Genomic DNA, 15,720 nt, shown 5'->3' with positions numbered 1-15,720 from the left:
AAGCATGGTCACTTTCTTAACAGGCTTTTCTTTAGAATAGAGAGGATCTAATGTTAGGTTGTTTTGGTATTATGGTTGCATGTCTACAGTGCATCCAAGGATGGTTTTTGCTCTAGTCTTGCCCTAGAAAGAGAGCTTTTCCTCAGTTTCCCAGGCTTACTCCCTATGGATCCTAGGCCTTGAAAAAGTCAACTCGCACTGCCAGGAGAAAAGGAGCCGCTCGTTCCTTTTCTTCCCGTTTTCAACCACATATGAGGGATACTATGGATGCTCTCAGAGGACTATGGAGAGTGTCAGGGAGGGGGCATCTGGATGAACTGATGAAACAGTCCTCCTCTGCCCATGCACTGAGCTAACTGGATGAATCCATAAAATATGCACCACTATGACCAGCATAATAGATGCTGCTTCTCTTCCTACCTAAGCTGTTTGGCTTCTGAATCATATCTGACTTGCATACATCCTCATAAACATGTAGTTTCTTCCCCAGTCTATTGGAAGTACAGTCTAAATCACAGGAAAAACATTAGAGCCTACTGGTAGCAAGCATGACACACCTCTTCACAGAATCACAGAATCACAAGGTTGGAAAAGACCTTTGAGATCATCAAGTCCAACCGTTCCTGTCCTATGCTAAACCATATCCCTAAGTACCTCATTTACCCATATTTTAAACACATCCAGGGAAGGTGACTTAACCCCCTTCCTGGGCAGCCTGTTCCAGGCCCTGACAACTCTTTCAGTGATTTTTTTTTCTAATATCTAATCTGACCCTGCCCTGGTGCAGCTTTGTGCCATTTCCCTTTGTCCTATCACCTGTCACCTGGCTGAAGAGACCATCGCCCACCTCTTTACAACCTCCCTTCAGGTAGTTGTAGGTGGTGATAAGGTCTCCCCTCAGCCTCTTCTTCTCCAGGCTAAACATCCCCAGCTCCCTCTGCCACTCCTCATAGGATTTGTCCTCGAGCCCCTTCACCAGTCTGATTGCCCTTCTCTGGACTCATTCAAGGACCTCAATGTCGTTCTTATGGTGAGGAGCCCAGAACTGGAGACAGTACTCAAGGTGCGGTCTCATCAATGCCGAGTACAGGGGCACAATCACTTCCCTAGACCTACTGGCCACACTGTTTGTGATACAAGACAAAATGCCGTTGACCTTCCTGGCCACCTGGGCTCACTGCTGATTTATATTCACCCTGCAGTCAGCCAACATCCCCAGGTCCTTCTCTGCCTGACAGCTCTCCAGCCAGTCTCCCCCAAGCCTGTAGTGCTGCATGGGGTTGTTATGTCCCATGTGCAGAACTCTACATTTGGCCATGTTAAACTTCATCCCATTGGTCTCAGCCCATTGGTCCAGTCTGTTCAGATCCTTCTGAAGAGCCTCCCTACCCTCAGGCAGCTCAACACTTCCTCCCAGTTTAGTATCATCTGCAAACTTAGTGAGGGACCATTCAATCCCTTCATTGAGGTCATTGATAAAGATGTTGAACAAGACCGGACCCAAGACTGAACCCTGGGGGATACCACTCGTGACCGGCCTCCAGCTGCATTTTGTACCGTTTACCACCACACTTTGGGCCCGTCCATCCAACCAGTTTTTAATTCAGCTGAGGGTCCACCTGTCCAGGACAGTGGCAGCCAGTTTCTCAGTCAGAATGCTGTGAGAAATGGTGTCAAAGGCTTTACTGAAGTCCAGGCAGACCACATCTACAGCCTTCCCCTTGCCCATTTTTGTTTTTTTTTCCGAGAACAAGTGTAGTTTATTGGGCTGAATCACATCGTGTTCTGGACCTGGTTCCAGAGCTACAGAGAGGATGCAGAGGCGGTGACACGTTGGAGCACCGATCAGTGAAAAGGAAAGGAGCTGCATTGGCCAAAAGTTGCGTGTGATCCCGTCAGAGGAAGGAACAAGCTATTTGCTCTGAGAAGCATGCGTTTCAGAATGAGGAGGCCACAGCTTGCAGTGATCTCTCTTCTCCAGCTAGCGCAGGGCCCCGATCTGCTGCAGCATCCTGGGGAGGTCATAGCCAATGCTCTGCAGGTTAGAAAACCCTCCAATGCAGTACTTCCCGAAGTACATGTGAGGGGCGTTCCTTTGGCCAGTCATTTGCTGGATGTAGTTCTGGACATCTCCCTCGCAGTGATATTGACCATGCGCAGGCCATCTGGCATGAAGTTGTAGCTCTTGAGCGTCTCCATGGCATTGTGGCTGTAAGGGCAGCTGAACTTCACGAAAAGGGTCACACTGTGATCCCTGATCTGGCTCCTGACAAACCAGTCAGCCATGATGCCTTCCCAAGGTGAGCAGGAGCTTCACACTTCAAGGGTGAGTTCATAGGCATCTGGGATGGGACAGCAGCCATTGTGGCATTTGGAGTGCTCCAAATTACCACAGTGCTGACCTAGAGTTTCATAACCTCAGTCAGGAGAAAGATGAACTCTCTACACTTTCTGAAGGGTTCTTGCACAAAGAACTCTCTTGGAGGAAATTTTGGAGAGCTCTTTTCAGATGTAGTGACATTGACATTATTCACATTAAAACATGATCCTCTCTAGGTATAGATTGGCAGATGATACTGCGATATTAACAAAGATCAACCAAGATTGCGCTCACTAGGCAGAAAGGGACAGCAATAGAGAAAGCATTTGACAGATTAATCAGACAAAACACTGATTCTTGTTTTCGAGTTAAAGTGACTTCTTCCAGGTGGTTTGAGAACTGTAGGTGCTTTCCTGATCACTGTGCGATTCTGATGAACATCATGTTACTGCTTTTTTTTTTTTTTTTCAAATAGCTACTGCTGTTTTCAATAGCAAAATGTACACTTCTGTATCAAAGGAGTATACTTGATCTATGACACTGTTTAGCTGTCAGTTTAGGCTTAGCATTGACAAAAAGCAGGTATTACCCTTTATCTGCAAGTATTCGCTGAATTATTTTTATTTAATGAGCAGTTGTGATACTGAAATTTAGGCTTTGTGAGAGAGTGGTCCATTTTGACTCTGCTTCACATTAAACCCATTTGTTACTCTGCATAGGTACCACAGACTGTGCCTTTGCTTTTGTTTACAGTGCTAGCAGCATGATGGTAGACTCTCATATTTCATGACATGTTTACTTCAATTCCCTTTTCTCTACACCTCCTATTCCACCCTTTGCATCTATTCACAGACTTTATGGAGAAAAATGTGAGCAAACCTCTACACCATTACGTCACCTTTTTCTTTCCCACACTTCACGTTGTTCCCCTTGTCAAAGGTAGAAAGCGCAGTTATTTAGGGTCTGATCTAGTTTACAGTTTCTGTAGATGTGGTTCTTTCTGTCTTGCTATTCCAGGAGAAAGGAAAAGTTGGGTTTTTTGGATTTTGTGTGTGTGTGTATGTGTGTGAGATGATTTATGGAATCAGCTCAAATTGCCCTGAGTTTAAAGATGCAGCTCCTGAGAGTATCAATTTACAGATGGAAATGGTGTAATAGAATAAAATACTTTACCTTCCAAAGTGTTTCGGAAACTGTAATTGGCCATTTTATCCATGGATCCAGATTCATACTGAGTCAGCGAGAGGCAAAATTCAACTTCAGCTGAAGATGGGAGCCTCGGGGTCCTTGATTTATCATGGTTCCCAGGATTTCGCAGGATAGGCCCCTCACTTGTGGCATTACATAAAGCCTGTTGGCTGTTGTACTCTTCAGAACGAGTACAAATTACCTGCATAAAACACTTTCTGTTAATATATTTGCATTTGTAAAAAATAAAAGCAGACAACAGAGACACATTTGATTAATATTTCTAAAGGAGCATGGAAAATGTACAATGTAGTAAGTTTGCCGCAAAAATATATATTCATTTTACATTTTTCTATGTGTAATTTTAATGTGAGCTGGGTCCTTTCATAGCAGACATCCAGTGTCATGCTACAGTTCACATTCTGAAAAAATACACTGGTTTGTATCTGAAACTATGCATATGGACTAAGGCATCAATTCTCATTTATGCCTTTGAAAACTCACTGAGGCTAAATTCACTGTTACCTACCAATGCAGCAGGACACAAATGGAGTTAACCTGATGCTGCAGTTGCTAAATGGAGGAATTTTGGCTATCAATAAAGATATAACTGCAGATTTTTCTCCTCACACAGTAAAGGGTGAGTTGTTGACTTGCAGTATGGAAAAAAATATTCTGGAAGTATCTGTCTGTGCCTTGTCAGACTAAATGGGCACTTGGTTTCACTATATGCTATATATACAAACTGGGAAAAGATGCTACTCTAATTCCCAGGAATGTTGTGGTGATTAACATATATCACTAACTCAGATATTGTAGTGATAGGTATTGGAAAAGGATCTTAACAGAGAGATAGATAGAGATATTAAATATTTTCAGAATGCAGTACAGTTTATATAAATGTTCTGGGTTCACAGGCAAAGTTCAGCTGCCATGGCATAACAAATCATTATTTGTCAGATGAGCTGTAGAAGCTGAAGAGACTCCTGGAAGAGCAAGGTAGATCAATGTAACTTCAAATGCTTATCCGCTAATTTTAGCTGAGTTCAGCTTGTCCACATTTGCCATGGCTTAGAAGTGTCCACACAGAATGTAAGCATCATTAACGTGTTGCTCAATATCTTTTTTAGCCACAGTAACTTGTTTATTACCTAAGGACATAGGTCTTCTGATGACCATAGGCTTATACAGTAGCTCTCACTGCATCATCTATATGGTCAGAGAAGCGATGGGAACGTGGGGAAGGATCTTTTTCTTATCCTGGTACAGTAAACCTTCAGGGAATTAGTGCAAATACTGACCTTGTATTCAGGAACTTGCCTAACATGGAGTTAGGACAGAGGATGGAGAAAAATACACCACCACAATGACAAGCAGAACATCAGACAAGAGGGTTTGGTGGTTGTATAAGGTACAGCTGATAGGTCTATGAAAATGAAACAGAGCAACAGTGGCTCAAACTCCCAGAAGTGGTTTTCTATCCCTTTCAGGTGAAGCTGAGGCTCTGTACCGAAACTGCTATTGTTTTACTTCTTTTCTGAAAAATCCACCAAAACAAAGAAAACTCCAAACCACTAGAGATACCTTCAAAATATATGACTCTATGATTAGCAAGTAATCAATGTGAGAACTTTGTGTTGAGAAAGAACAGGTCTCATTATTGCATGAGACATCATAGGGGAGAAAACACATAACACTGAAACCTCCAGGCTTCCTTCATCCTGGTGTACTTGTATTTCATGGACTGAAGCAATGAATGAGAAGGTGAGGAAAAAGCAATCACATTTGCTGTGAATAGGGTGGGAGAACATGAAATTTTCTGTTAGTGAAGCGAGTGGGAGATTCATTTCACCAGCACTGGTTGTGTACAAATTGCCAGAATGAAGTAACACTTTAGGACAACCTCTGCAGTCAATAGAGAGAGAGGCATCTCCTGAGTGTGATTCAGCCCTCCTAAGCCAGATGTCTGGTAGGTGAGATGTACTTAACTCTATGGGTTCCTAACACTCTCCATTGTCTGAGTCAATAAAATAAAATGAAATAAAAAAAGAAAGATTCAGAAACTGTCTCTGGATTGCAATTAACAAGGGAAGCAAAATTAAGAGTGTTCAACTTAATGCTCTGCTTCTGCATTAGGATAGGATGAATCACACCCTGGAGGCATGGATGTGCCTCTGAAGTGACTAGAGAGAGCCAAAGGCAAGTTGTTTTGCTGCCTAACTAACTTTTGGATCAGTGGAAGATGAGATGAATCCTTTTCTAAGTGATTTGACCACAAATTCACAGAAAATGTATGACAGAGCTGGTGATATAACCCAGATTTCTTAAGAATCTGGAGTTCTTAAATCGTAAGTTCCCTATGAATATGAATATAATGAATAAATCAGTTGTTTTTTTAAAGATAAGAAAGCTTATCAGAGAAATTTATCCTTATAGGTTTCTCTATTAGCTGAAACCTGCCTGTTAAAACAGTGCCCTTGGAGGCTGTAGGCAGTTGTCCAGCAAAGAGTTTCATGTGCACATTCCCCCCAGAAGCTCACCAAGTGTGTCAGGATTGTGCCTCTAAGAAGGACTGATGTCAGTACCATGCCTGGAAGAAGTCTTTAAAGATCCTCACTAAGAACAGAGAGGTAGCAACAGAGAGAGACCTACAGTTACAAAAACAAAGCCTAGGCATGGTGTTATTTTTATGATTGTTTTGTATTACCGAGATAGTTTATTCCCATTAGAAGGAAAATATGGGGATGATTCATCCTGAGGGAGATACTCTAGTAGGTTTTTGTTTATAAAAACGCACAGTTCTATGTCCCTAGAAGTGCATTAGTGAAGAAAGTATGTCTTGGTTGGTGGAGCTCAACCCAATTCTGAGTTGGCACTTCACTCAGAATCTAAATACACGTGGATTTTCTGTTTAGCTCTGTTGCTTATGGACCTTATCTAGGTCCATATCTTCTTCTGGCTTCTCAGTCCTGCTATCTCCTATCTGTTCATTCTCTCCCCACTGCCCTGGGGATAATTCCCTTTGGGTTCTAAAGAGGAATCACATACTACCTTCAAGACTGGTAGATATTCAGACATGGAATCTTTGAGCATGATCTCAAATATATCTAAATGAAGAAACATTTAATCTTCATTCTGTTTATCCATTTCAGTGGTGTTTAATGCAACTGTTAATGTTATCAGGCTTATAAATGGTGTGAGCACTAATTTTTTTTTTTGCCACTTATGTCTCAGTATAGCCCTCATTAACTGTCTGACTAGTGGAATTCATCCTAAAGAATGAATATGAAGAAGCCAGGTGCTATGAGGCATCTTGTAACTCATGGTCAAGAAATGACCATGCATAAGGGGCAGGAATGAAAATGCTTGCCTGTGACCTTCTATCCTGGAACTATAATTTGCTATTTTATCAATCATGTGATGTGTGCCAACAGAACATAAAGTCAGTTAAATGATTCTGGACGCAATCTGCATAAAGTACACGCAAAATGGGTCACATCATTGCCTCCTCTTCATTCAACAGGACTTTCTATTAGAAACATGACGTTTTAACACATGATTTTTTTTTGTTCCCTTTCAGAACATTCCTGAGCAATTTTTCTCAGCTCACTCTAGACAAAGCTCCATATTTGAACTGCACCCAATGCCTGCTCTCCAGCATGCGCAAATTCACCGGCTCAAGGGAAACCGTTAGGAAGATGCTCAGAGGAAAAGCTTATGTAAGTAGTAGGCAGAGCAAATGCCAGTAGATGGCAGTCCAGAATATGCAGCATCTCTCCCAGGCCTTGTACACCCAGCAAAAAAATCCTTCATGCACTGCAGTTGAGATCTTTAGCACAGCTCTTTGTATCGTTTCTTAGAAAACAGAGTGTAAATGAGCAGAAGTGCTGCAGCTGTCTCACACCTTTTTGCAAATGGGAAGGCCTTTTGTCTATTAGTTTGCAACTGCTTGCACAGACTAGCCCCTCTGCTTAAAGAAGTGAATTAAACTACAGGAATCTCCAGGAGCATTCAGTCCTCCGTCTGCTAGGTTTGAATTCAAAGCTTTGGGGCGTTTGGTGACAAAATTCTTTGTGGTTGCTTGGGGCTTATTAGATCTGCCCTCGCAGGGCCATGCGATGCTGGTAATACGGACCCGAACACTTGGAAAAGGGTGATTTCCTATGGCGTTGAAATAGCTGCTCCCAAAGTGTTCTGAAGTTCCTTAGCTTGCGGGGGAAGTTTGATCACTCAAAGGGTTAACCCACACCTCTGCTGCCGTTAGAGCTGGGTCCTTGCTCTGCTTCTTTTCTGAGCTCACTGAGCAGAAGTCTGACCACATCCAGAAACTACATCAGCATCCTTTCAGCATGTTATGTTCCAGGTTAACATAGCCTAAAAGAGCCATTTCAGACTACAGCCAGAACAACCACATGGCTTTGCTGCCTGTGGCACCCATCCCAAGGCTGTTCTGTGGGCACTTCCTGGACATCCTTGACACATCCCCATGTGTCTGTTTGTCCTGCACGATGTCCAGATTCCTGAACTGGAGCCTTGGGTCCCACTATGTGGCCAAAATACATTTAGCACTGATTCATTGCCTTTGTTTGTCTTTCTCCACTTATTCTCACATGCTTGCTTGGGAATGGCATTAAAGAGCACACTCCTCATGCTGGATTTAAAATATTTGGCAATTGTAAAAAGGTTTATATTTTACTGTTTTGGCTGCATTAGAGCCTGGCATAATCTAATCCTAATTAAGTGACATATAGAAGCCATTTACTCACCAAACTAGGAAAGTGCAAGGAAATTGCCAAATAACCTGCAATAGACCAAGCTGTACTTTGGGAGCTTGTTTTTTTATAGGCAGAACTTTAAAAGGTGCTATATCTATAGCAGACCAAAAGGTTTTCAAGAGACTGTGTATATTTATATCTGCTTCTTCATGTACTCCTGAATATTAGCAGGGACAGAAAGGTATAACAGGCAGAGGACTGAATGAAAAAAAGAAAATTTAGAAAGCAAAGCTTCAAAGAAATTCTAAGAAACATCTTTGTGCAAGGATAAGGTCATTAATTATCTTTCTGACCCGTATTGCACATCCATTAACTAGAGGAGCTGTGAAACTCAAACTAAAAGGAGATGAGATAAACATGAAGTGACAGCACTGAAACAAACCCAGGGCCTTCAAGGTATTTTCTCAGCCTTCTGTAAAAGCTGGCTGAGTTTCATCTCTTTCCTTAGAGGTAGCCCAGAACTGGGGGAAACTTACACCTCAAAATAACACTGGGCTGGAGTAGGAAGCTCTTACCAATAACTGCTGAAATATTCATTAACACTTTCAGGTTTGGCAGGCAGTGATTCCACCCTGTCTCCAAGCTGTACCCTTAGTGTTGCTGTCTCCATGTCTACCACAATTCACAGGCACATCTCTCTACAGAGAGGTGGTAGGCTTCTTTTTTTTCTGGTGAATTATTAACAAAATGCAATTTTTATGAGATTCCTTAGCTATTAATTTATACACCTCTGAAGACGTTTATCTTTTCTATTACCTGACTGCTAGGCAAGCATGACTGTATGAGAACGGCCAAGCAACCACAGGCCAGGCTGCTGTCACCCACCCATGATCCTGTGGAAGAACAGAAGTTACTCTCAGATGACAGTGATGTAAAGGGGCTGAGGATACCCAAGTTGTGCTCCCGCCTTGCACAGATCCTGGTTCCCTCAGGCAGTGGTACCAAAGTGTGGCATGTGGAGAGTTATTTCTTTGAAACAGAAAATGTTTCAAATTTATAATCCATGTAAACTTATCATTAGGAGACCAGTCTTGATAAACTCTTTTTTTATAGTTACTTGCTGGAACAGCCTGTAGCTGGCACTGAAACCCATTAAGTTACAATAAAAACATAAAGATATTGAGTTTATGAGATACTCAGGTGTCTGCAAGGAGATGGATGTACGACTTGGGCTGATTTAAGAATCAATAAAGGTTGGCTTCTTGTGTTTATATTTTTGAAAGTTTCCTCCAGTTTTTAAAGGTGGGCACAAAACAGCATTTCCAATGATTCTCTCAGGCTATTCAGCTAGCAAAACAGCTCCCTGACAAACCATGCTTAGAATTAAGTAACTGTGTCTGAACAGCTGAATTTCTTATTTCTTATGAAGTCATATTTTCAGGTAATGGATCTGAAGTACTGTCATCATTAGTTCAGGAGCATTATATCCATTTTCTATTTGTGTAACTTGTTTCCCTTTTGCAGTAGCTTTGCATTTGTCTAAGTGGTTCTGCAGAGTGATACAGAATGAAGTGCTAAGGGAAATTCTCGGTGCTTACAACAAGGAATTGGCTGCAGGCTTACACCAGCACATCTGAGAGCAGACAGCCCTCCACGTTATGCAATTACTTCTCCCAAATCACTCTTCTTTTTAGGAGAGACAAAATACAGCAGTCTGAAGTTGGTGGTGTAGCCTGCTTGCCACAACAGCAAACTTAAAATAGCACTTACATTCTCCTGATTTATTTTCTTCATTGCCATGGGGGGAACCCCAAATTCTAATGTTATCTACCAGCAGAAAGAGTATGGTTTTATTTGCAGAAAGCTTTTTATGCATTTCTAACTACACTGACTTCAGTTATTTCTCCAAATTAGTTCTGGTGCAGAGGAGGGCAGAATTTAATCTGCTGCTATTTAAGTGAGGCATAATCATTATTTCTTTAGAAAATCCGTTATCTTGAATAATTATATAAATGGGCACTAAAACAAAAAAAAATCTCAAAATGTCATGGAAGATTTCCATTTCTCACAGAGCTTTCTGTTAAATTAGCATGGAATTTCAAAATTTGGTAAAGCATTAGTAGGTGTCATGCAGTCCTAATTCTGAATGCAACATTTGAATCATCACAAACAAGTAACTGAAAACACGAGAAAATCCTTCCCACCTACCCTAAAGCACGAGCTAAGCAAACAAATAAAAACACTGAAGATTCCTGATAGTCTTGCTGGCAAAAACAGAGGCAGGAATCAGAAATTTCACTTAGCTGATAAATATAAGAAAAATGTGGATAGATAATTCACTCAGCTAAGTGGCAACAGCAGCATGTTGAAGAAAAAGTAAGGTGAAAGCAAGAATTTCAGCATGTATTCATGGGTATCCATGTTGCCATGGCAACTTCTCAATGGAATAAAGTATTTTCCCTTTTCTTTAGGGATTAAAAAAAAAAAAAGAGAGAGAGATGCTGTTCTGCAAATAGGCGTGTTACCTTTTTAATTTTTTGATAAATCTATAACTATTTCCTAACATAGCAAGCATTGTTTTGCTACACTTCTTTTGGAGAGAGACTCAAAATTCTAAAAAGGACATCATATTATAGATGTGTTATTCATAAGGGTTCTCTTGCCCTCTTTTTATTTTGAATACTTATTAAAAAACCTAAATTCCTTCACATTTCTGGGTCCTCCTCTTATTTTTTTTTCCTCTCTTGCGGTTTAGCTACAGAGCTTGGATAATCAGCGTATTCTGCAGCAAATCTATGGCTGTTTTCCGGTTCAGGCAAAGGCTATTTTTGTTCCCTTTTGATTTTCTGGAATGAGATTCTGATCTCTTATTTTGTGCTACTTGAAGCTACTGCATTGACTAAGTTATTCAGTCATAAACAAGTGTTTAAATTTGGATTTAAGGCTAATAAAGAAAGACCAGTTTGTGTGGTATATTTAGCCCAAAGTCACTGACTGAAAATGCAGATTTGTTCAATATCTTCCATTCCCTCTCTAGGTAAGGCAGAAGATGTTAAAGAGGACTAAAACTCTTTGAAGGTACAGTTATTGTCATCCTGTTTTGGAAATTCTGATAAAAGTGTAACATTTCCAGAAGGGGATGAAAAATAGGAAATAATCATGTATTTTCAGAGATTATTTGGAAAACTTCAACAAAGGACTTAGGTGACTTTGCATATAAACACTGACACTGATTGTGCTATAAATGCAGCACTTTTTTATTTTTGCACCTATTGAAGTTATAAATAAGTATCTGTTAAAAATTGATTTCATAAAAATAAGTTTATTTTCAGAATATATTTGTGGGACCTGATCTTAAATGAGAAGTTATAAACCTGACTGTTTCTTAAATATATTTGTGATTGCTCATAAAGCTTCTGGGTCCTTATTACCAGGATGGAAAAATTCTAAAGGTCTGGGTATGATTAAGAGTACCTTTGAAAAAAATGAGCTAAACATAACTAATTGACCCTTCCAGTTCTTTTAGAAAATTCTGCTAGCAACTTCTTGATTCCTTTGTACTACCTGCCTCCTTCTATGTCTTGGTTACCTTGTTCAATGTATTGTATTGATAGCTCCTCTTGACACATGTAACCAGTGCAATTCTAGTTTCATTTAATCCACTTTATCACTTTTGTACAATTTTCACGTAACACTTTATTCAGCTCAATGCAGAACAGCATCAGATCCACTTCATTCTGGTAATGCAATCTAATTAAGTTAGTAGAGTTCATTCAGTTTCATACTGTTACAAATGAGCACAGTCTTCGAAAATGGGATGGAAATGTGTGCCCATAGCTATATCTATAGCTATGCCTACACTAGTAAATCAAATGTGGCCAGGAAATTTCCTGGGCACTGAGGTCAAATGGTCTGAAATATAATCAGTGTCTAGCCAGTAACATCACCTTAGCCTCCCAAACAGGGTGGCTACATGCAAACATTCTCCTGTAAATGGTCCCTGAAAAGTACCTTTTTGGGAGAGCGCTAGGCAATAGACACAGAACACATGCCAGGGAACATCCTAAAATAGGTCTGTTACTGTATATGGAAATGTTTGAATTCACAGGTATATATACAGCCCATATTGTTCCGAGGACACAAATCAAAACTAAACACAGTGTAGCCAGGCCGGTTAGTTGCTGTTTTGTAATGCCGGAATACCAGAGAGCTGCTGGAGCTTGTATCTCTTTCACTTTCCATCAAATCACTAAAACTGCCCAACCTTCATTTGGGCTGTTGCTGCAGAAATAAATAGAACAAAGATAGATTTACACCAACATAATCATAGACTTCAGCGCCAGAAGGGACTGTTGCTATTGTCATTATGGAATGTGTCTATGGAAGCCAATAGACCTTTGTCACTGTATTTTAGGCAACATGGCAGTAACGAGGAAGAGACAAAAAAAGTCTAGTCTGTGTTTGAGCAGTGCAGTACAGTTCAGCAGTATGAGGACACGTCACCTATTTAAATATGTTAATTTACATTGGTTTAATTTACAGTGCTTATAAGTGGCAGGAACAGCTACTGAGTTTACTTCTTAGGTCCTCTGAGCAACAGAAATTACTTCTTTTATATCTTGCAAACTACTGATGTGAGTTACACAGCTGGCTCTTCTGCACTCTAAAGACTTATTTTGTTTGTTTGGTTGGATATTAATTTGAAAGCTGACAAGCGTAATTGGATAGTTCTTAACTCTTGGATGGCAGAAGGAACTGGGAGAAGGGTAGAGCCTCTGGAAACCCTTTGCTTCTATTTCCAACATTCAGTCATCAATTGTCTAGCATTGGTCGTGTGCTAGTAATCTGCATACATAAATCTTGCTTTTTCTCACTTGACTGCTACAGCAGACCCAAGCCTGTTTAGCCTGCTAAAGACCATGTCTGGACAGAAAAGCATAACTTTCCACCTTCCACCTTAACCTTAGGTTTCTAATTAAGCCCCCTAAATCCTATAGTCAGAGACAGAAGAGACAGAGAGAAAAATGAACAAGTCTAAATGAAGATTAGGTCCACATAAAGTCTGGTTTGCTCTCTGGTAGTGCCTCCAGGAATGTCCAAGGGAATGCAGCATTGCTAAACTCCCAGCTTGTGTACCTCACCCAAGCACCTAAAGTCAGAATAATTCTGGCATGATCAACCTTTTGTTTCCCCTTCCCCTTGGACCGTCCTTACCTGCCATGATGAGAAAAATGATGCTGGGCTAAGTATATTAGGGTTGGTGGGATGTCTGCCACCCATGTATTCATCAGTGCAAACCACACAGTCCTCTGCGTCTCGCCAGTCCCAGTAGGGGATGGTGAAGTTCTCATCACCTGTTATCTTCTGGATCTCACGTTCCCACATGAGCAGAAAGACCCGATGCCAAGGCAGAAAACCAGGGGCTTCGTGTGCAAAATCAATGTCACGCCACACATTGGACCCACCTAGGAGTGTGTCTCGAGAGGCATAATAATGCATCCAAACAAAAAGATCATACATGTTGATGTTTCTGAACATGGGATTGGAGCCATTGTTCATCTGACTATAGGTGCCGGTAGCAATAACATAGTCCTGACTAAGGGTGTTCTTTGCCAAGTTAAGGTAGGCAAGAAACTTGTCCTTCTCACTGGTGGTGAGCTGGAAGATGTTTCTTCTCATTCTTACTCGCCTTTCGGTGCAGTTGCGTCCTGAGAAACCAAACTTGCACTCCCCACAGTTGAATCCCATGAAGTTGCCTTCGCATTTACAGGTCCGGTTGAAGAATACAGATGGCCAGTCCTCTCTGTCATCCACTCCTGAGAAAGGGAACTGTGGTCCCAGGGGAGCCTGAGAGAGGAGGATGTTCTGGCAGGACCCTCTCCTGGAAAGCTCCCCACAAGGGGACCCATCTCCATCCCAGGGGGGACAGCACTCCTTCCTCAGCAAGCTCTGTGTGTTTGCACAGGCTCTGGGAAACTGCCCGGTGGACGGCTGAAGGATGACTAGCAGAAAACCTATGGTAAACAGAGACATCCTCACAGAGCAGCAGGAGAGCATTGGTGTTCTGCTTCAGTGCATGGAGTGCTCTCTCTGACCCCTCCAAAGTCCTGGGTGTGAAAGAAATTCCTCCTCCACCAGGAATGCTTCACTGCTGACTTCTGCTATAGTGCACCCTCCAATGTCCTTCCCCATTCCTACCCTGGATGTATTTGCACGCAAAATACACTTCATGGTTAATCTGATTATCACATGTTCTGGGTGAAAGCCAAGTGACTTTTTTTCCCCCACCGCCTACAGGTTTCAAAATACAGGCATTTATTATAAACCTTCATCTTCTGCCTAGCACATGATTGCTTTCCTCTGGCAACTGGAGAGGAAGTAAAATTTGGACACAGAAACAATTGTTGGCTCTTCAAATTCTTTGTATGCTTCAGAGTAAATGCCTGTTTAAAAAAAGACCCAGAAGAATCTGATCAGTTACATCAACACAGTGAACCTGAAAATGAGAAATTAAATAATTTAGGAGTAAGCTATCTAATTTTTTAAGATGAAGCAAACAAAATGTGATCAGATTAAGTGTGAACATAGGGAAAACCCAGAAAAAATGGCTTGGCTGGGCATTTTATATTTCAGCCTGAGCTGCCTTTCCTGGGCTAGTGTACAGCAAAGCACCTTAACAAGTGAAGCAATAAACTTGCCAGAATACAACAATTTTTTGTCTCCCTAGAATCCACAGTGCTTTGACAGTTTAATGACACATTGAAATCTGCACCCAAATGTTCTCTGCATTTTTGTGGGGTACACAGGTAATCTGCCAATAGATTTGCAAAAAGGAATTTATGCAGCTCTCTCTGGACCTGGGAAACAAACCCTGACTCCTGGTTTTCTTCTGTCAGGCAATTTGCAAACACGGTATCTGTGTTCTTTATATGCCACTGGGCAGCCTCCAGATCGCCCACCTCTTTCTTCTTATATATTAGCCTGATCATAGCTAACAGAGCTGCATGGGTGGCATTAGAAGTTACACATCCTTTGAAGCTGACCCCTGAAGCAAAAGGACAGCAGTTGTTTTACTGCTGGATAACTTGCACACGAATAATCCGCACTTTTCTTCAGTTATCACTGTTATTAGCAAAATGGTTTTGTTTGGGTTTTTTTTTTACTGAAATTACCTGTGAATTATCTCCTTATGCTTAGGGAGACTCTCAGCAGGGCAGGAACAACGTACAGGCAAATGAAGTGAGAACTTTGCTGGGAAACGATGCCTTTTGCTGGGATCAGCAGGTCATCACATGACTGTGCTGAGGAGCACGAGGTGCTTTAATCCTGTTGGCTTCTACGCCTCAGGTATTCCAGGAGATTATCCCCAAGTCCCAATGCCAGAGAGTCTGTGATGGACAAGTTTGGAGTAAGACAGGCAATGGCAAAGGAGTTACTTTTTCAAACAGTATTTCTAACCACAGGCTGATGTTTACTGTTGTTTGACCAATTCCCCTT

The 15,720-nt window shown here is 41.4% G+C and overlaps 1 protein-coding gene across 1 annotated transcript in view; it reads right to left on the bottom strand.

Annotated features, from left to right (window-relative positions):
• The window catches only part of TYR (tyrosinase), a gene marked incomplete at both ends in the record, with an annotated part of 51,712 nt that extends 37,456 nt beyond the window's left edge, over positions 1–14,256 (bottom strand). The window contains 2 exons of the mRNA XM_084279640.1: positions 3,494–3,710; positions 13,438–14,256. Of these exons, the coding sequence (XP_084135766.1) occupies positions 3,494–3,710; positions 13,438–14,256 (1,036 nt within the window). The remainder of the gene's footprint in view (positions 1–3,493; positions 3,711–13,437) is intronic.
• Positions 14,257–15,720: the final 1,464 nt, after the last annotated feature.

Source organism: Gallinula chloropus (genome assembly GCF_964237585.1).
Source record: "Gallinula chloropus genome assembly, chromosome: 1".
Classification (NCBI taxonomy): domain Eukaryota; kingdom Metazoa; phylum Chordata; class Aves; order Gruiformes; family Rallidae; genus Gallinula; species Gallinula chloropus.
The sequence above is the reverse complement of the archived record's forward strand: the minus strand, read 5'-3'. Positions and strand labels throughout refer to the sequence as shown.